Below are 20747 nucleotides of genomic sequence, written 5' to 3'. Positions count from 1 at the left end.
CCAAACAGAAAAAAGGTGATGGAACCTAACTGGGTTCTTGGGCACAAACAGACAGGAAACACACAGGGATCTGTCTGACTTTAGGTAAAGGTTGGGGGAGGGGTAAGAAGGGCAGAATGAAAGAATTAACACTATTTCAGTTACAATGTACCTCAGAAGTTTCTCAAATTCAGTGTCTGGTCTCCTCCAGTCTCTCCTGACAGAGTTTCCAGGCAGATGCAGAGGTGGCACTAGAGATTGCAGACCCTCTGTGTGTGTCCCACAGGAGAGGGATCAGAGCTGGGAACACTCAAAGTTTGCTAAATGTAAAAAATTATGTGTGTTTGCGTGTGAACTGGGTGTCTGTGGCAAGCTGCTGGTGGCGCCGGCCGCTGGGTTCACTGTGAGGGGAGCTCAGGGACTGCCGTAGGCACAGCTGGTTCCAGCAGGTTCCAGCAGGTTCCAGCAGGTTCCAGAAGGTTCCAGCAGGTTCCAGCCAGGAACATGGCGGCTGCAGCTGAGTCTTTCAAGGGAGCGTGTGGCGCCGCTGTGAAAATATTTTTGAGAATGGGTAGAAAACACCAGAGAGGCAGAGGTGGAGGGAAAAAGAGTGAGAAACATTGGGGAGAACAACTAAGGGGAAGGGTGCCACGCTGCAGCCACTGAGGACCCCGCACTGGAGCAGATGGGTATTGCCTGACAGGAACTGCCGCCTGAGGAAGATCCACACTGGAGCAGGGGAAAAGTGGGAGAGGGAAGGAAAACTGAGGACTTCTGTCATGTTTTGAGGGTCTGATGTAATACACCACTCCCAGTGCCTCAAACCTGTCTCTGTCAGAGGAAAGGACTCATTACAAAGCTTTCCTCGCTGGTGTTTCTGTCCCCATTTCTCCCCTTTCTCGCCCATGCTTTAAGAGGCAAAAGGAACTAGGAACTTTCCTATGCCCAGGTCTGTACTTCTCTGGTAATGTCTGTCCCTATCCAGGTCCCAGCTTGGAGCTGCCTAGCATCCTAACCTGTGTGGGGAAAAAAAGGGAGTGAGACCATGACCAATGGCGCTTCTAGTGAAAGATATAGAAACAGAGTGGGTGAGAACCAGATCTGTAAAAGCAATAAGCTAAGGGTGTGTTATTAGTTATTAAAAAATAAATAAAATCCTTCCTCTCAGCACCTGGGCCTGAACTAGGTACTGTAGGGAGCCTGCTGTGGGGCTAAGGCAGATCAATTCTACAACTTCAACAGCTTTCGCCGGCAATTTTCCCCACAATTTTCATGTGAATGTTTTTTGATTTGCATCCAGTCACTTGGAAGTCTAATATGGGTGGATGTGTCCCCTTGGGATCTCTTGGGACCTTTCACAAAGAGTCTGTCTTTACATCACCTCAAACCAAAAGAGGAATGAGCTTATGAAGTCCAATTTCTTCTGAACAAGGACCAAGTTCTAGGGCACTCAGCGATGCTCATGACTTCTAATCTTCTCTGAGTAGCGGATATGAGTAATGGAAAGAAATTTCAAAAGATACACAGTATAGAAAACATCCTTTTTCACTGACAGATATTCTTATTTTGTATAGATTGTTTCTGTCCTGGTAATTATATGAATATTAGCACCTACTTAATTGCTTTGGGTTTATTGTTCTGTGTTTTTAATTGGTGAATTTCATGGATATTTGTCAATATGATTTTCTCCATCTTAAAATACATCTTGTTACCTCAGTCCATTATGCCTATTCCGGAGCTTCCTTAGGATGTGTTTCCATCATAGCTGTGCTTTGCATTAGAGCAGCAATATATGCATCACCCATTTTATGGGAAGTTCCTGACAAAAAGGAGGGATCTGAGAAGAACCAGGAATATTCTTTGTGCAATGTGTGGCAGAGGAAATAATACTTGAATTACTGTCAAAGGCAACACTAACTGTAAGGCAAATCATAATGAAAATAAACAAAGGGGAAAATGAAGACAGAAAATGGGGACTGGAGCAGATAAATAATTTTTTATTTAAGACACAGGAAGAACCTTCAAGTTAGTGCATGCTGACAAGGGACAGAAAAGCCAAGCTTGTTTTAGAAAAGCTAATTCCACTTTCTCCAGTGATTCCAGAAGAGGCAGGACCAGCCCCTGTGTGATTCACCCACTACACATGAGGATTTAGCACTCTGGGGATATTCTTCTTCATCTCTCCTGTCCAAGCAAATCCATTGTCATGCAAACACTTTACACTATCCCTGTTCCCCAATTCCACCTGTACCTCTAGCTATCCCGGCACCTCTTTGATGTGCATCCCAAGATAGGTGTTCGTGTGCCATCTTTACAGCACCAACACCAGAGATATTGCCTATACCTACCAATCCTCCCTCAGTTATATCCCAAGAGTATCGTTAGAAACAGCAATACTTCTATTGTTACTTTTCTCTTTTATGGTTGAAGGAAGCTTCAGCTGGAAATAAAGTATTTGAGTTGTTAACTAACATGAAATGGCTTCAGTGAAAGCGCTGCCCTGTAAAAAGAAAAACAAACAAAAAAGAAAGGCTATGACCCCCTGCTATTTCTTTGAATGTTCTGATCAGAACATTTTCTCTTCTTTCTCTGATTTAGACCTAGCTCCAATCAGTATCGTATGACCAATTATATTCTGATGGTTCTGTTCCTGTTTTCGTATTTTGCCAGCATGTATCTCCTGACAGCAATGAGCATGGAGAGGTGCCTGTCTGTTTTGTTCCCAGTCTGGTACCGATGTCGCTGCCCAAAGCACTTGTCAGGCATCATGTGTGGGGTGCTCTGGGCTCTCGCTGGACTTTTTGTTTCTTTGGCTTTGATTAGTTGTTATTTCAATATAAACTGTAAACAGCTATTACAAGGTATAAGCATTATGAATTTTCTCATTTTCTCTTTGCTCCCACTCCTTTCCAACCTTTCCATGTTCATCAAACTCTGATGTGGCTCACAGAGACGACAGCCAGGGAAACTCTATGTTGCTCTCCTGCTCAGTGTGATCTTCATGTTAATCTTTGGGTTTCCTCTCACTGTGGCGATTTTTCTTGGTCATATTGGTATATGCCTGTTTATACTTCAGATGTCTTACCTGCTGGCATCTCTGAACAGCAGCATCAACCCATTCATTTATTTCCTGGTGGGGAGTTGCCGGCGGCGCCGGTTCCAAGTGTCTGCTAAAGTTGCCCTCGGACGAGTGTCCCAAGAGAAAGCGATGAGCGAGGAGGAGAGCCACGTGCCTGGGGGCACTGCGGTGGAGACCACTCTGTAAGACACCGCTGGCGAGGAGACCTGGAGATGCGAAGCCTCGCAGACAGCCTGGCAGATGGAGGCACTGGGGCTCGTAGCCCAGACCCAGCGCAGTACTGCTCAGCCAGGCTTGGTCCCTGTGCCCAGGCTGTATTGCCCATTGCAATGACCCCAGCGAATAAACTCTGGCTCCTTTGGCTCAGCAGATGAGTTTCATGGTGTTTTGGGGGATCTGATCTAAGGTCTGACACATTAGGCCATCTGGCCTAATCTGGCCATCTCTGTTGTCCAAGCAAGGCAGGGCTTTGCAAAAAGGATTGCAAAAATGGGCAAGCCAAGGGGGTCAATGGGGGCATCTCACCGGCACCACTGTACCCGTGATGAAGTGAAAGGCTGAGCAAGGAGTAGAGGCAATTGCTGCTGTGGGAAGCAGCCATGTGGCTCGTCCACGGGGTACTGCAGCCCCCTCCTGACCCTGATTCCCTCGCCGTGGAGGCATTGAGCTGGCCCTGCCTAGATGTCTGCTGCTGCCCAGCTGGGAGGTGGAGGGCGAGGACTCCCAGGAGAGCCACTTACTCCTGGAAGCCGAGCAGGATACCCTTGCTGGCAACTCACGCCCACCAAAATCCCCCTCCCAGCCCAACTGAACCCCTCTGCCTCCTCCAGACCTGTGCAGACTCCCCCGAGCGGGAGCAAGAGCTCCAGGGCCCAACTGCTCACCCACCTGCTGGGCTCGGAGAGGGAGGGGAGTGGAGGGACACATCCAGCACGGGTCTGGTGGTGATTTCACAAACATCTGCGGGGTTGATGCCTCTAGATGGCAGGAGAGGGGTATGGATCGCACAGAGCAGCCTTGCTCTTCTGGGTAAAGATGTGGTTAGCAGAGCCTGCCCTGCACTCCCAGCTGATGGAAAGAGAAGCAAACCAGGCAGGGCTGTAGAGCTGGGGAAGAAGCAAGAGCATTCCCTTGTACTTTAAGTGGGAATTCATCACGCTGTTTAATTCCAGGGTTAAATCGTTCTGAGAAAAGTATGGGTTTGATAGTGCCGGGGGATTAGGAGTGAGTGACACATTCCTGGCACTCATGATCGTGCCAAGAAGTCCTCACAAGGTGCTGCTTTCCAGCTGTGCTCCAGGGGAACATGACCTATTGCAACAGACTTCAGCTGGCTGATGCGACATCGTATCCTGGAGGTTGTCACCTCCCTGCTGGGGTCTCTCAGGGACCGGACAGCAGAGGAAGCATCCCTGCAAGGCGGCAGGAATCTGTTCCAGCCCTGCTCCTATCAGTCACTACAGGAAACCAAGAGAGGATTTTAAGGCATGTTTCACTTTTCAATATCTCCACAAAAGTTTTGTCCACAGGGACAAAAGCATCCCAAAGGAGGCTTCAGACTCTTCTGCCTTACTTGGAAGGGGTGATGGGGGAAGCTATGTCTCCAGAAAAGGCACCGATTTTGGAAAGGAAATGCTTCAAGGTGAACCGTGAGATAACACAGTGCAACTCAGGATGTCTGATGCCAAAGATCACCTCTCTGATGCCAGAGAAAAGCACTGCTGGCAAATGCCAGCTGCGGAGGCTGAGACGGGAACCTGCTCTGGCACAGCTCCCCAAACATTCCCCAAACATGGCTCCGAGCCATGCCATGAGGCAAGGCAGGGGATTCCGGGATCAGATGGTCTTGGCAGGTCAGAGACACTAGTTCCTGTATTCTCTTTGCTCGCAGCAAAGATTGCATAGTAACTGCACTGAACACACCTGTGTGTTCATGACCAAAAAGAGCCTGAAATAGGAAAATTAACATACCCTGATGTATGGGCCACTTAATTTTATAGAAATTAGGAGCATCACACTGCTCATCTGCTTGTGTGGGCTGGCAGGGAGTGGGGCCATCCTTGGGTTCCCCAGCTTCAGCATCAAGTGAAGCCCTTCACTGCCTCCATCCTGAACCTGGCCATCCTCAGGAGGAGCTGAACAACTCCTCTGCACAGCCTTTTCAATGACTAACCACGCGCTCCAAAATCCTGATTGTACTGATCTTTTTCTAGTTACCTACCTAAGGCATCATTTTGTTACTACTCCTAAATTAAATTTGGATTTCTTTGGTTTTGTTTGTTTTTTGTTTCTGACACGGTAACTCTGACCCCAAACTTTGTTGAATAAACCACAACTGGGCTTCACTGCACAGCTCATCACTGGTGAACAGAGCAAGGCTGACTCAACTCTGTCAGAAAATGGCTCATTTCCTCTCATTCTAAAACCTCTGACTTGTCTATAAGGAGGACAGGTACCTCCAGAGCATGATGCTCCTCACCCTAAGGTAGGTAACTTGCAGTTGATGGGATGAGTCATCTGTTGACAGTGCCAAGACCTCCTTATTCATTCTGGGAGGGACCTGGGCAGCAGATGACATCTCTCTGGGATGCTCGCAGTTAGCAGAGATGTATCTCACTGTAAGAACCCTCCAGTTGAGCCAAACCATGGCAGTGGAGCTGCCCACATGTGCTGAAAGCTTTCCTCAGGAACAGCCAGGAGAGCATCTCCTCGTAGGGTGGAGGGCTGCGGCTGGCTGAGACAGGCAGACGTGGAAAGATCAGAAGGAAAGGACCTCGCAGCATCCCAGCAACTGGGAGACTGCTGGGAAAAGCAGGGAGGAGGCACACAGCCTGAGAGGAGATGATCGCGTTTGCAGGTGGAAGGGATGCCTGTATTCACCCACCCATTTTCCTGCCTCTTACACAGTGGGAAGTTGTCCATCCTTTTCCCACTGCCTTCAATCCAAGGGTAGCTAACATGCTGCTGCTTTTAGAAAGAGAAGTGAGAGTATAACCCATGGGCAGTGAGTCACGCTTTGAAGACACGTGATGAGGTTAAACATCTAAGAAGTGTTTATTAACAGAGTTGTTTTACAGAACAGGGCAGGAGTCTTCTGTGGTTGAGAGAGGGGGTTTTTTCCCCCTCTCTCCCACTTACTTGTCCTTTGGAAAGTAAAAATTTCCGGAGTTACAAACCGTTGTCCAGAAAGGGCTCCCATCATCCAGGGAGTGTCTCCCAAGGCAGGTGCAGAAGGACCACGATCCTCCCATGTGCTTTTCCTTCTTCCCAGGATCTCCCTTGCCTGCAGCTCACCACCTATCTGAGCTTCTTGTTTTTACCAGAGAGTTTTATGGGTTTAGTTATCATGGCTCTGCACCTGTACTGATCAATTTTCATTCCAGCCTGTCCGGTGGAATGTAGCTCTGGGCTGAGGGACCAGCCAAAGGACAGAGAAACTTCCGACACCATCTTGGGTCCCAGACACCAGGGCATCAAAACAAAGCAATCAAAACAAAATCGGCTCAAAAGCAATGGTTGGTGGTGGCTTAATTCACAGGCAAATGAGATCTGGTGTATCCCCCAGCTCCTCGATAGCAAGGGCTGACAGACACAGAGGGAAGAGAGAAGCGGAGAAGGTGCTGCCACTACCCCTTTTATGCAGGGAATGCCTGAGCCAGGCTACAGGGACTCAGTCCTCACGCACTCAACAGGGTCTTTTCTGTTAAAAGTCCATTGTTTTCCTTCCCTCTCCCTGTATTCTCTTTCACATGGACAATCAGGTCTTTACAGAGTCTTCAGGCAGGGCTGTGCTTTTGGGTTTTTTTTTTTTATTTTAACCCTACTCCTCTTGTTTTTCTAGACAAGGAACAGACACACCAGAAATGGATCCAGACCTCAGGTCATGGTTGCGAAATCACATTTGCTCAAGCCAACCATCCGGACAGCCAGGAGAAAAGTGGGAGGAGCCACAAAAGGCAGTTCCAGTCAAAAACCCTTGTATGCAGACAACCGAAGTAATGTGCAGACAAAAGTCAGTTTGCAGCAGAAGCACTGTATTTCAGGGAAAGCCTTCCAGGGGTGATCCCAAATACATGCCTACTTGCCTGATAATAAAGCTGGATGTGAAGTATCCACATATTCTTACACGTGTCCATCTGGAGATGGGCACAAGGGTTAGCCCAGGAATCATTCTACCCTGCTGTGCCAAGCTTTCTTATCCACCCGCGCTCTGCTCGTACGCAGATACAGCAAAAAAAACCCCAAACCACTGACAAGAGCTAAGAGCCCCCGTGGCTCTGTTTTAATAGTGCGCAGGGTAGAGCAAGCTCACTTTTGAGACAGGGAAAGCTCAGAACTGTTGTATAGGACAGATTTAAAGCAAAGGTTTCGACGGGTATTTCGTCATGCCGTCCAGTTTCCACCCCAGGCAGGAGTTCCCGTGCCACCCAGCACGTTTTGTTGTGCTGCAGCTAATTCCGTTCAGCTGCTGGCAGACCCGCACTGAAGGCATCGTCCTTGTCTTACCCTGGCTCATGGGACGTCTCCGTCCCTAGGGCATCTTTTCTCAGAAAGGGGCTGCAGAGATTTAAACAACCGTTTCCATGGTGTTATTTCTGGGAGTTTCACTTCTATTTTGGGGCTCTGTTACGTCTTCAAAAGCCCTCTGGAAAGCAACCCTAACAGAGAGTGTGAACTTATCTGCGCAGCTCCCGGCCAAGAAGTAAATAACAGGGTTGATACTGCTGTTCACACAAGCGAATGGGAGAGAGGCGTCAAAGACAAAAACAGAAAAATCAAACAGTCTTAGCAAGAGCCAGTAACCAAAATCAGCAGTGAAGAAGGGGAAGCAGAAGACAGATAGCAGGACTACAACACAGAGCTTCCTTGGGGGATGTTGCCACGAACAGCACAAGACCCCGGCAAGAAGGGATAGACCGGAAAAAATCAGGGTAAGCACGCATAAGAGGTAGCTCAGGACGAAGACAATGAGCACCACAGGGCAGAAGTAGACGATCATGGTGAGCAGGAAGGAGAGGGCCCAGAGCAGGGCACATGCGAGCACTGGCAAGCGCCAGGAGCGGTGGCAGCAGCCGCGGGCCAGCAGGAGAATGGACAGAGACATCATGGCACTGAAGGCTGTCAGGAGGAAGACGCTGGCGGTGAAAGTGAAGAGGATGGTGATGTTCAACACAGCTGTCACACCCTGTGAGCCCAGCCTGTGACAAAAGCTCCCTGAGCTGTAAAATATCACAATGGCAATGGCGATGGAGAGGAGGAAGGTGAAGTTGGTGACGGCCAGGCTTAAGACGTAGACAGTGATGGGGTTCCTGCGGACATGGGAGCTGAGAAACCAGAGGACGGCTCCGTTCCCCACCAACCCGCAGAGGCAGATGAGCAGCGTGACAGGGACTGTGCTCAAGTGAGCAGCTTCACAGTCGGCCCAGTTGTAGTCATCGTCCTCATGCTTCAGCAGCCTGTGATGCCAACTCCTGTTGTATGCCATCCCACCAGGCTGGCTCCAGCTGGCAGTGCTGGTAGGGAACAACGTGCTCATTACAAAACCTCTGCTGCTGCTTCTTCCCCTTCACACAGCTGGAGAGATGAAAGGAAACAGAGACATGTCAGCAACTCTGCTGTCCCCCGCACTAGGCTTTTCAGATCTTTGCAGCCACGTCCCAGCTTCTACATGGAGGCACACAGAGAGAAATGAGGGACAGGAGAGATGGAAGACAAGATGTGGGGAGATGGGTATGACATGCCTGGCACAAGAGCATGTACAGAGGTGTAGCAAAAGCTAGGGAGATGCCTCCTTCCTGGCTTTGAAAAGAACAGATCTGGAGAAGGGAAATAATAAGATGAAAGGATTGTTCGTTGGGATGTCAAAGAGCAAGTGGGTTTGGGGTGGATGTGATAGAGGTTCTCAGGTGTCTAATATTATAGTTGATATTACTAAGCTGCTGGGTTCCTTCAGTGGGACACTCATTTCAGTATTCCCCTACCACCTTTTCCGACAATATTTATAGGTCTTAATATCCTAGAGACCACTATTGCCCAGTCAGATTTAGTGCAAATGCACCAACAAGTTCAAAACCAATGAGAGGAGGCATCAATTAGGCTGAAAAGACAACCCACCCAGAAAAGTCTGACCTTCTTTGTTCTCAGAGCCTGGATAACTTCACTGGAGCAGACGCTCTGCAGACTCACATCACGTCGCGCTCGCCAGCTGCTGCCTCCATGATGAGATCTTTGTGAGATTTCCTGGAATTATCACTTGGAAAACTGGACCGAAGCCTGCCTTGGTGAGCCTGTGCAGCGTCCAGCACGGGGTCTTTCTCGGGTCCTTTCACAAACCACTTTTCTCTGTGTTAGCCAAGCAGGTCCTGTCCTCAAGGCTTGCAAACGGGGAACTATTTCATCGCATTTGATAGTATCAGGGTTCTGGTTGTAATCTATTCTTGGCTTTGTACAGGAAATGACTAACAAAAAAGAGTCTTGGAAACTAGACCTATGGGAAAAGCAATTGTCTCCATGTCAGGTTCCTCTTTCGTTTCATTATAAAGCAACTCCATTCCTAAAATATTTGTGTCTCTGAACTGGCTTAACTTTTCTCCTATCGTTCCAGGGGTGTAAGATCCTGCACTATAAGCTTGGCGTTGCTCAAAAACCTCTATTTCTGATTCAGATCTAGGTTTGCCACTTGTATACCACAATTTCAGTGCTACATGACCTTCAATACACAGTTTCCAAGAGCATGCTACTACGTGCATCAAGGAGCTAACTGAATAATGAGATCTGTGCATGAACCAGAGCACAGGCAGAGAGCAGAGAGATGACTCAGGATTTCAGGAAAATCTTTTTTTTTTTTTTTTCCTAAGGAGAGGTGAATCAGTGCTTCTCACTTGGCTTTAGCCATCTAAAAGCGGTGGGTTTCATCTGAGTTGTCTTCTACACTCCCTTTGTAGTCAGTCAGCAACCTACAATGGTTTCCTCAGACAGGTCCATGCAGTTTTTAGAGAGTTGAAACTAAGTGAGATGATTCCTACCCACACTGACTGTGGTGAAGGTGGAATTCAAACAGCTCCTGTTGCATCTGGGAGCGAGGGGGTGCTCCTGCCGGGAACTGGCACGCCTGGGGACCCCAGGACCAAAACCGCCTCCTCTCTCCCTTGCCGATGCTGCGTTTGTGTCCCCAACTACGTCCCCTCACCAAGCAAACCCTTTCAAGTGCAAACAGAGTTCAAGTGCAAAAGAGTTACCCAGGGGTTTCTCAGCTTCTGCTTTTGTGGGCAACATCCTGAGCATGTTCACCTAAACTTTTGATTTCCAGCAAGATTTACAAACATCAGTTACTTGTTTGTTTCAGGGTTAAGTTTGTATGTGTTCAAAGGAAGCTACGTTCTGTAAATATTATGGCTCTGGTAGCAGTTGTTTATGTGTGTCAGGAAAGCTAATAAAACCATCTGGCAGGCAGAGCTCGACCTCCTGGAGCGATCATCTGTGAGAACTTTCCCCTCCTCTATTTCTGTCTCTTTTCTTGGGTCGGCCCTGGCAGTTTGCTCCACAGGCTCCTCCACCCAGTGCACAGAATTGCACTTTCCAGCGGCCGTCAGCCCCTAGCTGGCTGGCTGTCCGTCCTCTGACCAACCTGGCACGGTGCTGATCACCAGACAGTGCCTGTCCCTTCCTGCCTCCCCAGTTAAACCCCCTCGGCAGGGTGAAGGTTTGGCTGCTGACTGACACTGCCGGCTCCATCAGCCAGGCTGAGATGGGTTTTCTCTGCCAGACCGTGGTACAGGAGGGACGTCAAGCCGGAGGGAGCTGAAAACATCGCTTCTGTCCCTCACCATCACCTCCTCTGGTCTGGGGGCTTTTGAGGATCAAGGTAGTGAGTACTCAGTGCTTTGTATCAGGCACCAAGGTCCCAGAAGAGGGAAGAGGCAGGAAGAGCTGGGACATCTCCGTGCTGGGAAGCGGACAAAGTACAGATCGGGGGCCAGGAGTGTGACCGTGTTAACCCTGGAGAACAGAACAGATGAGGCAGGACCTTCTGGACCACGTTGTTTCAGCATTATAAACTCGTGGGCAGCGTGAGGGGACTGTCACAACTGTAATTTTGAGAATAAGCAAGGGCACCCCACGGAGCCAGCAAGGGAAGAAACCGCAATCACCAGTAAGTTACATGAAGGACGCTTTTATTAAAATAACTTAACAATAAGTTTGAGGTGGGAACCAGCCCTGCCCATGGAAATCTCACCAAGCGTGGCCGTGTCCTGGGGGACACACGACTGTCCACTACCGGTCCCGCTCACCCAGCTGGGCGAGGGCTCTGCTCCTACGGGTGCTGGCCCAGGGTGCAGAGGCAGGGCTGCCCCTCTCCAGGCACCAGTCTGCAGCCATAGGGGTTTAGGCAGCAATTCCCATCACAGGGGTCTCACCCACCTCTTGGGAATCTGCTCTATCTTCAAAGACCCTCTGAAGAGCCACTTTGACGGATCCCCTGAACCTGCATTTTCTGTAGCTCCCGACCAGGACGTAAATAATGGGATTCATGCTGCTGTTGACAGAGGCCAGCAACAGGCAGATCTCAAAGACAAAATTAATGTAGATAAAGTAGTTGAGGAAGATCTGGACACTGAGCGGGATGCCGAAGAGGAGGAAGAAGAAAACAGTGAGGAAGATGACAGTGTACAGCCTCACTTGATGGTGTTGCCAAGAGCTACGCCTAAGTTTGATGAAGAGTATCACGTTGGAAAGAACCATAAAGGGAATGAAAAAGAAGAAGTTGAGAAAGCACAAGGTTCCAAGAACCATCCAGCAGTGGTCAGAGTGCCCCAGGTCGCACACATAGTACACCAGCCCCGCAAGCACGCAGGCGAGGGCCCACAGCAGGCTGCACATGACGGCAGACAGGAGCTTCGGGCGGTGGCATCGGCACCAGAAGGGCCAGAGGACACCCAGACACCTCTCCACGCTGATGGCCGTGAGGAGATAGAGGCTGGTGCTGTACGTGAGCAGAACCATGGAGTGAAATAGCGGCAGCACCCGCAAAAGTTCTGGCTGAAAGCAGCTGAGCATGGGCATATGATATATTACAAGGAAAGCCGATGTGCAGAGGAGAAAGCAGGTGTCCGCAACGGCCAGGTTCAGGAGGTAGGCGGTGAAGGGGTTCCTCCCGATGCGGAAGCCGAGGAGCCAGAGGATGGCCCCGTTCCCCACCAGCCCACACAGGCAAATAAGCAGCGTGATGCTACCGGTGACGATTTCAGGGATGTGTTCTGCAAAGCACCTGGTCCCATTGTGTCCATCCCCATTGACCGTGCTCTCCATAGGCGCTGGGGACATTGTACGCCAGTCACGGATCGTGTTGTTGAGAAGTCGGTCCATCTTCCTCCTTTCTCTCTCGTGCTCAGCTGGAGAAAGGCAAGAGATGAAGGCAAAATTAGTGATTCTCAGTCCACAGTACTGTGAATGTCCCCTGGTTGTTCAGTCTTCCCCCCTCCTCCATGAGCTACAACATCTGCAACCCAGAGAACATAAGAACTGAGCAGAAAAAAAAGGAAAAAGGAAAAAGGGGAAAGGGGAAAGGGGAAAGGGGAGGAGAGGAGAGGAGAGGAGAGGAGAGGAGAGGAGAAGAAGAGAAGAGAAGAGAAGAGAAGAGAAGAGAAGAGAAGAGAAGAGAAGAGAAGAGAAGAGATCAAGAGAAATAGGAATAGGAGGGAAAAGCTTGGGCCCAGGGTGGCAGAAGAGAGACAGAGACCTGGAAGAGGGGTGGAGGAAGAAAGAAAAGACATGCAGAACCATTTACCCTTTAAGGACTGAAAGGGGCTGAGGAGGTGGATGGGAAGAATGGAAAGATCGAGGAAGAGCAGAGCTGCGTGCCCCAGCGACAGGAGCAGAGGTGAGCCCCAGACCCCTCTCACCAGGCACGGGGGGGTCCGGTGAGGGCAGAGTCCTGGCACAGCCTTGGTGTCCCAGAGCCACAAACTCCAGTCTTCTCTGTCAGGCTCGCATGTGAAATTTTACAAAGCTGCCACGCCAAAACCTTCCCAGATGAGATCTGGCCACCAGGAACAAGGTAACTCCATGATGAGGTTCCTCCTGCAGGCTCTGGTACCCTGTTTCTTCCTCAGCTGGACACCAAATGGGCCCTGGGACCAGAGTTGCAGGTTTCTGCGAAGGGGTGGGTGGCTGCGGGCACACAGACGTGCCAGCGCTTGGTCATCAGTTCTGACAGCAGCGGAAGCAGCTTTCCAAAGAGTCACCCTCACAGGACACATTGCAGACTGATCTGCTGGTTGCCTCAAAAGCTTCCTGTTTGCAAACCCACCATCGTGTTGAGCGTGAAATTACCGTCTTCCTTCTCATACGCTTCTTCTCTTCTGTGCCCGGCGGCAACGTCCCTGAGACGTTTTGCGGTTCCCATGTGTGCGAATGCCTCCTCTTTGCTGTCACACAGAAGCCACCAGCTCCCCACCCACCCAGGGAAACGCTCGCTGCCTGCCGGCTGTCACTTCCCCGCTTGCGAGAGCTGAGCTGGACGTCTCCATCGCCCCATGCCGCAGGGAGGGCGGGAGGGAAGCGGGACGGCGTGACGCACCCGGCCGGGCCCCGGGGACGACGCAGACCGCTGGACCAGCCCTCCTGTGATGCCAGCGGGCGGGCGGCTGCTCCATGCCCCCGTCCTCACGTCTCACCCCTGCTGAGGTTGCAGGATGCGGCGATGAGCCCTCGGAGGGGACCGTTGCTCACGAGTGATGTCTGCGGGGCAGGAGCTTCCTCCATGGCATCCTTTTTGGGGCCAGGGAGATCTGTCCCGCTTCCTTGTCTGCTGTACAGCAAATCTAAACAAACAGCCTGGAAGAAATCATTCGGAGATGTCCAGAGCAAGGGAAAGCAAACACAAACGGCTGGGAGAGCATCCATCCCATCCAGCCCCGGGCTGCGGTCCTGCCTGCACCTCCGTCCTAAATCCTGCCTGGCGGCAGGCAGAGGGATGGGGGGGTGCGGTGTGCTGGTGGGGTGCTCCGCTTCCCCTGCAACTTCCATCAAACGGAAAGAGAAATGATCCTGACGTCAGTTAACGGTCCTGATTTGGGGTGAAACCCGGGCTCCTCCAAATTCCTTAGTAAATGACATTTATTTAAATGATAATGAAACTGGACCGAAGGAGAGCTGCGATGTTTTAACCCGCCCCAACCGGTCCCAGCTCTTCAGCATCTCCGCACTGTTGCGCTTCTTTTTCTATTTAAAGGAAGGGTTCGACAGAAAATGAGATTCAAGGAGGGGGTGACTGAACCCCTAAGCAGGACGGTGAGAGCCCAGCCAAGCGTGAGGCAGAGGCTGCCGTGGGGACGGTTCATCCCGATGGCTGGAGAAATGTGCCCAGAAGTTATTTGGCTACGTTTCCCGATTGTTTGCAAATAATGTTACATGTTAAATGATGTTAATGTGATAAGTCAATAGCAAATAGTAAATAATAATTACTGCTAATAGTAAAGAGTAAATACTAAAATGTAGATGGTAAATAATAAAGTGTAGATGGTAGATAATAAACAATAAATAGTAAATAATAAATGATAAACAATAAATAACAATTAATGAGTAGCAAATAATAAATATGAATAGCAAATAACCAATAAATACAAACAACAGATAAATTAAGCTATAAATAAATAATAATAAATAACAGTTGTTGTTGTTGTTTTTATTATTAATGTGATCAATAATGTTGACGGCCGCTGCTTGGGGAAGCTCCCTCCTGCCAGGCACGGGGCCGGGCGACGCGGATCCCGACGGCAGCTCCTGGCCGGGGGTCCTGGCACACGCGAGGACACCCTGCGCGGTGACGACGACGACGATTACCGGACTGAGCGCCCGTTTCTTTATTTCACCTCGTGGCAGACCGAAATCTCTGCCTCTTCCTCAGGCTGGCAGTTAACAACTCCCACTGACGTGGCGACGGCTGCGCTGGGGACAAGGGTGACAAATTCCCTCACGCTGACGTTTTGGCATCGTTTGAAATGTTTCCGTTTCTTCTCTCTATGGTAAAAACGGGGAGAAGGGGGCGATATCGAGAAACAAACTCCCGGTCTTTATTTAAACCTGGGGTTTTGCCTGCTCCGAAGTCACGCAGTGCTCAGAAATCACTCCCACGAGTGAGCTCTTCTCATAACCGCTCGGGTTTTGCCCGGTTGCCCCCACAGAGAACCAATGCATTTCTTTTGGGCTGGGTTTCACCGGACAGCGCGGGTCATCGCCTCACGGCATCTCTTCTGCGCATCACCCCTTCCCTCCCAGGACCACCGCAGACAAGACTTGATCGACTTCTCCCTGGCAAACTCTCTGATTTGCTTTATCCCCTTTTTAGATCCCTGTGATCCCGGGGCGGGGGGGGGGAAACAAAAACCAAAACCAACAAAAAAAACCCGGCAGAAAGCAGAGTTGGAGACGGTCTTTTACCATCCCAGCTGGACAAAACACCAAACCACAGGAACATGTGTGCGAACTGGACTTAATTAATGGGCATTCCTCCGTCTGCAGCTTACGCTGGAGAGGACTCAAGCGGAGGAACTCATTTCCCAGCAGAAATTTCCCACCTTCTTCCAACCCACCCAGCAATCAAAGGGAACCCATACAATTATGAGAAATTAGAACGAAATTACAAACGGTTCTAACAGGGTAGTAACAGAAATATATATGATCGATAAAAAAGGGCAAGCCTTTCACCCAGGAGAGTTTAAATAGCCTAAGAAAAACTTAAAAATCTTAGTGATGAACTTCCAAGTGTCCCAGTGGTAACGACGCTGCCAAAGCTTGCAATAATTACCGCCGCCATCTCCGGTTTTCACTCCCTTTGCCCCAAATGTCCTTCCAACCACAAGTCTCCGAATTCCCCCTCGGCACCCTGCCAGCATCTGCTCTGGATGCGGAGGGAGCGGGCAGCATCCTTTGGGAAACCCCCTCCTGCCGGAGCAATGCGCTGGGCTGGCTGGGAATAGTCACCGCAGGCAACGCACCCCACCAGCTCTGCTGGGGAGGGGGGGGGCTTCTCCTTCAGCCCCTGCAAAAATCAACCCAAAAGTAGCTTTTTCATGCTAAAGCAATGTTAGGTTTAGGTAGAAAAAGACTTCTGCAGCTGCAGGGTGGGCTTCACTGTCCATCCTCCTCCTCCCAGGAAGGCAGAGCCTGCAGGCTCTGCACAGAACCCATCGCAGCATCCATAGCTCTCACCTCCCAGGAATTTGTTTGGGTTTTTTTTTTTTTCTCACTGAAACTCATCCAAATACGGTTCTGCTTTTATTTATTCTGCGACCAAGGGGTGATGCTGCCCACTTAAGGTCTGTTTTCTTAGGGTAAAAATAGACGTTTGGAGGAAAAAACTCTACGTGAGCTGCAAAATCTTACCGATTGGTGTTAATGACTCATCTCTGCCCCTGCAAGCACCGATGTCTGCGCTTGTAGGAGAGAAGGTGCCTACTGATACCGGAGCGATAAGGAAACCTCCTGACAACTCCTCCCCTGATTTTTTTTTTTTTTTTTTTTTTACTGATAATACTTTGTAGTTCGCACGCACGGCACAGCCTTGATTGAAAAGAAACGGCACAGATCCTTACGCATTTGCACAAGGAGGAAAGAAAAATCCAAAGGCACTACGTCACGAGAGAAAGGAGCTGGTCCCTCCAGCTCAGAGGATGTAACCCTGGCAATTAAGAATTGGCTTAAATTGCACAAAATGAGAGAATTTGGGGGTTTATGTAGAGGATGGTTCCCTGAGGTGTAAGAGCGGGTTAAACACTGTCACAGGTCGTGATATTCAGATTTAATTTTGCCATCTTTTGAAGAGGAGACAGAGGAAGGTGATGAAAAAAAGGAAGAGGGTGATGCACAGCAGCGTGAGACTTGGGGAGCTTTTGAGGTTTTGAAGTTAATTTAGCAAAATCCTGTGCTTTATTGTAAAAAAAAAGACTACAGAAAATCCCAACACACTAAATATTCAGCCTGAGCAGATTTCTGCTTCCTATGCACTTTATCAGGTAAACGAAGAGATTCAGGGAAAAAAAAAAAAAAAAAAAAAACCACTAAACAAAAAACAGAAGGCAGAAAACAGATTCTTATGATCCCCAGACGAACATCTCCATCTGCTTCACTAAATCTGATTGCAAAAAAATAGCCATTTCTTTATGAACTCCATGTACTGATTTGAAACGACAGCGCTGTTTTCAGCTGTCCTTCCCGTGTGCAGCAGGGAATTCCCAGGCTCCAGCCTGTTGTGATATATTTATCTATATTTTGCAGCTTGAGTGGTAGGAGGGAGGTGGATGTAAGCGTCGCTGAGCTGAAAGTGGGGTTGAGGGCAGCTCGGTTGCAGCCAGCCTGCCCAGGTAATTAGTGGCCGGGGAATAGAGGGCTTCCTCCCCGCTCCCGCAGGTCGGTATCGTGAAGCAACTCCAGTGCAACTCACAAGGACTCAGAACGTTATATTTAGCCTTAAAAGCAAAGCAAACAAACAGACAAAACCCAAAGATAAAAAAAAAAAAAAGAAAAAAAGGAGCCTTGAATTCAGCACACAGTAATCTCTTTGAGAGCAACCATGTAAGTTCTGAGAAACCGGCTGCATGCGCAGCACAGCAATTCGGTAAGGCAGCCGGAGGAGTTCGTTTCTGGATGTTTAAGATAGATACCTGAAGAATGAATGAGTGGGAGGTTTCATTCAGAAATCCTCGGGGCGCTGCCGATGCACGGTGCTACGGACACACACGCGTATGTGCCTGCTCCCAGGCCGTCCCCGTCCATCCCACCCCAGCCCAAAGCCCAGCAGCGCTGTCAGAGCCCGTGTTAGACTGACAAGAAATGTGAATTCCTGGCTCTGGTTTGAAGGTGTGCTCCCTTGGCCCGGGGGAGGTTTTGGCGACGATCTCCGTGCTATTCCCAGAAGAGGAGTTGCTTCTGAGAAACACCCAGCCGCCCCGCCAGCGCTGCCAGCATCACCAGTGCCGCCGGCATCACCAGTGCCGCCGGTATCACCAGTGCCGCCGGCATCGCCAGCACCGCCGGCACCGCCAGTATCGCACTGTCCTGCCGGAGGGGCGATGCCCCCCCGGGGATGCTGAGGGCTGGGGAGCTGTGCGATGGGTGGGAGGGAAATGAAGCATGGCAGAAAGCTGGCAGGAGAGGGAAGGCAGGCAGCGAGCAGGTGGGTGTCTGGGGAGGAGTGTTTCTAATCAGGAATAAATGGGGAGTCATTCACAAAATTCTTCTTGTGGAGCTTCTGGCAAAAGCCACTTCCTCCGTGGCAAAAAAAAAAAAAAGAAAAAAAAAAGAAAAAAAAAAGAGCAAGATAAATAAAAACAAGGAAGAGGAGCTCTGACGTAGCTGGAGTTACAAAACCACTCCAGGCTCCCCCGTGACCCCACTGCGGTGGGGGGAGCGGCACACACTGCCGAGGGGCGCGCTGGGGACAGAGCGCGGAGAGGGGCTGGTGGGACGGGAGCAGGGACCTCCTGGTGACCAGGGTACTTTCTTCTTCATGCAACTGTCCTGGGAGGATCCGATCAGGATATGGATCCCAAGGGAGCGTGAGATGCCAAGATACAGATGCTGATCTGCCCGAGCCAGCTGGAAAGACAACCCTCGCCTGCTGCTTCACCGAAGCTAACAGTTAAGTGCAACGTTTTCCTTCATCCCTACCCCACCTTCCTCTCCCCCAGCACCCACTGCCACCAGCTACGTTGCTCCCACCTTCCCCCGGGGACAGGCAGCGCTGTCCCCAGGTCCTCTCTCCGCTGCCCTGTGCTTGCCTTCTGCATCTCCTGGTGAACCTCCCTCTGCCTCCCCTCCCACCACCCTCTCCCACCCCCCAATGTCCACTGCTCCCCTCCCCAGCACGTCCCGCTTGCCCTCCACTGATGCCTTCCCAGCGCGAGGAGCTGGCGAGAGGCCGCACGGCTCAGCCCTGGCTTCTCCAAGCCACTAACTCCCCGTCCGCTCTGACCACAGCTGGGGAACACGTCCCACCGCCTGCCCAGCATCCATCCATGGAGGGGAACCACATGTCCCCACCTCCCGCACCACCTACACCGACCACCGATGGAGACGACTCGTGCAGGATAGAGGTCACCGACCTGGCCACAGACGGTGTCACGCTGCTCGTCTGCCTCTGCGGGCTGGTGGGGAACGGGGCCGTCCTATGGCTCCTCGGCTTCCGCATCCGCAGGAACCCCATCACCGTCTACATCCTCAACCTGGCCGTCGCCGACTTCACCTTCCTCCTCTTCATGGTCACCTCGGCCCTCCTCTACATGATGCAGAACATCTGCTCCACTGTTGTGTCCTTGATGTACCTGAGGTCGCTTTTCCTGCTCTCGCTGTTCTCCTACAACATGGGTCTGTACCTCCTGACGGCCATCAGCATCGAGAGGTGCGTGTCCATCCTCTGCCCGCTCTGGTACCACTGCCGCCGTCCCCAGTGCTTGTCGGCCTTGGTGTGTGCCCTGCTCTGGGCCCTCTCCATCGCCGTCATTGCTGCAGTGACTTCTCTGTGCCTGTTGCACGAGCACGAGCACTGCCAGATGGCTCTCATCTCCATGTACGTCCTCAACTTCCTCATCTTTGCCCCACTCATGGTCATTTCTAGCACAATTCTCTTCATTAAGGTCCAGTGTGGATCCCAGCAGCACCAACCCAAGAGGCTCTACATTGCTGTCTTCCTCACAGTCCTCTTCTTCCTCCTCCTCGCTCTTCCCCTCAGCATCTGGAATTTCCTGCAGCAGTTCAACTACACCAACGTGCCCTCCCAGATTGTTTTCCTGCTCGCCTGCATCAACAGCAGCATCAACCCCTTCATCTATTTCTTGGTGGGGAGCTGCTGGAGGCACTGCTCCTTGGTGTCCCTCCAGGTCGCCCTGCAGAGGGTCTTTGAGGGGCCGGAAGACAACATGGCATGCAGCAACAATACTACGATGGATGCGCTGGCCCCAGCCTGTTGAAGCCTTTCCACCTCTCTGCTTAAGGCCCCTGGGACAGTGGCTGAGGGTTTCCTTGAGTAACCAGATGAATAAATGTCTGCAGCATTTCCCCCGCCGTCACGCTCTCGCGGAGTAATTCTGCCCCCTGCAGAAGAGAAGAGCAGGGACATCGCCGAGGTCCATGCGGGGAGGGATGCTCTGCGGGGAGCATGCGGGAGCACGGCTTTCCTCCTCCCTGCCAGCCCACCGCACCTCCTACGGCACTATTCCCCCAAGGGGAACGTGCCCCAGAGGACCGTGTTCCTGAAAATCCCCTGCTTTTCGGGATGGGCATTGCCTTTGGGAAACTCTGACTCACGTTCGGGGTGGGGGAAAACCCGTTCGGTGTCCTAAGCCCCTCTCCCCATCCCGTGTCCCAGCCTGTGCAGCCCCTCTGAGCTCTGCTCCCCTCTTGCCTCCCGCAATGCCACGGGGGGGACCACTGCCCCTCACTAGGCTCTGCCGAGTCCCCCCAGCCGTCGTCCCCTCCCGCCGGTACCCGGTTCCTGTATCTCACTGCTGCCTGACACCAATAAACAGCATCATGCACCCCGAGCTGCCTTCGGTCCCTGTGCCAGCGCTCGTTGGCTTCGTCTGGGTCCTGCTGCCGGCCAGGGGGGCGGGTGGAGGGGGGGGAGACGCACACCCGACTTTTGCTCTCCGGAGCAAAAATGATGCCAACTGCCCACAGTTGGGACTGAGAC

At 51.1% G+C, this 20747-nt stretch overlaps 4 protein-coding genes across 6 annotated transcripts; 2 read left to right on the top strand and 2 right to left on the bottom strand.

The window, feature by feature from the left end:
• Nucleotides 1–2599: 2599 nt before the first annotated feature.
• On the top strand, nucleotides 2600–3244 carry LOC129206708 (proto-oncogene Mas-like). Its single transcript, XM_054826416.1, is given in 1 exon segment — nucleotides 2600–3244. A coding segment is annotated over 1 exon segment (645 nt).
• A 2872-nt stretch (nucleotides 3245–6116) lies between these two features.
• LOC129207014 (proto-oncogene Mas-like) lies at nucleotides 6117–9555 on the bottom strand. 2 transcript variants are annotated; one of them, XM_054827303.1, is made up of 2 exons: nucleotides 9173–9555; nucleotides 6117–8632 (listed from the first exon to the last, which is right to left on the bottom strand). In XM_054827303.1, exon 2 carries the CDS (start codon nucleotides 8592–8594, stop codon nucleotides 7626–7628), a length of 969 nt encoding a protein of 322 aa, XP_054683278.1. In that variant the 5' UTR covers nucleotides 8595–8632; nucleotides 9173–9555; the 3' UTR covers nucleotides 6117–7625. The 2 variants fall into 2 exon arrangements, with proteins under 2 accessions (XP_054683278.1, XP_054683277.1); XM_054827302.1 differs by having other exon boundaries at nucleotides 9188–9555.
• A 1660-nt stretch (nucleotides 9556–11215) lies between these two features.
• LOC129207025 (proto-oncogene Mas-like) lies at nucleotides 11216–13862 on the bottom strand. Its single transcript, XM_054827325.1, has 2 exons — nucleotides 12961–13862; nucleotides 11216–12450 (listed from the first exon to the last, which is right to left on the bottom strand). Exon 2 carries the CDS (start codon nucleotides 12422–12424, stop codon nucleotides 11444–11446), a length of 981 nt encoding a protein of 326 aa, XP_054683300.1. The 5' UTR covers nucleotides 12425–12450; nucleotides 12961–13862; the 3' UTR covers nucleotides 11216–11443.
• A 4583-nt stretch (nucleotides 13863–18445) lies between these two features.
• Nucleotides 18446–20598, top strand: LOC129207008 (mas-related G-protein coupled receptor member H-like). Of its 2 annotated transcripts, XM_054827291.1 has the most exons (3): nucleotides 18446–18697; nucleotides 19037–19457; nucleotides 19693–20598. In XM_054827291.1, the coding sequence occupies exons 2-3, from the start codon at nucleotides 19075–19077 to the stop codon at nucleotides 20138–20140; spliced, it is 831 nt and encodes a 276-aa protein (XP_054683266.1). In that variant the 5' UTR covers nucleotides 18446–18697; nucleotides 19037–19074; the 3' UTR covers nucleotides 20141–20598. The 2 variants fall into 2 exon arrangements, with proteins under 2 accessions (XP_054683266.1, XP_054683265.1); XM_054827290.1 differs by having other exon boundaries at nucleotides 18461–18697; nucleotides 19037–20598.
• Nucleotides 20599–20747: the final 149 nt, after the last annotated feature.

Source organism: Grus americana, chromosome 5, assembly GCF_028858705.1.
Source record: "Grus americana isolate bGruAme1 chromosome 5, bGruAme1.mat, whole genome shotgun sequence".
NCBI classification, from domain to species: Eukaryota; Metazoa; Chordata; class Aves; order Gruiformes; family Gruidae; genus Grus; species Grus americana.
The sequence above is the reverse complement of the archived record's forward strand: the minus strand, read 5'-3'. Positions and strand labels throughout refer to the sequence as shown.

What these genes read in the sequence shown, in the direction of transcription:
- LOC129207008 (XM_054827290.1), top strand. Translation starts at nt 19,075, where the DNA reads ATGGAGGGGAACCACATGTCCCCACCTCCCGCACCACCTACACCGACC.
- LOC129207014 (XM_054827303.1), bottom strand. Translation starts at nt 8,594, where the DNA reads ATGAGCACGTTGTTCCCTACCAGCACTGCCAGCTGGAGCCAGCCTGGT.
- LOC129207025 (XM_054827325.1), bottom strand. Translation starts at nt 12,424, where the DNA reads ATGGACCGACTTCTCAACAACACGATCCGTGACTGGCGTACAATGTCC.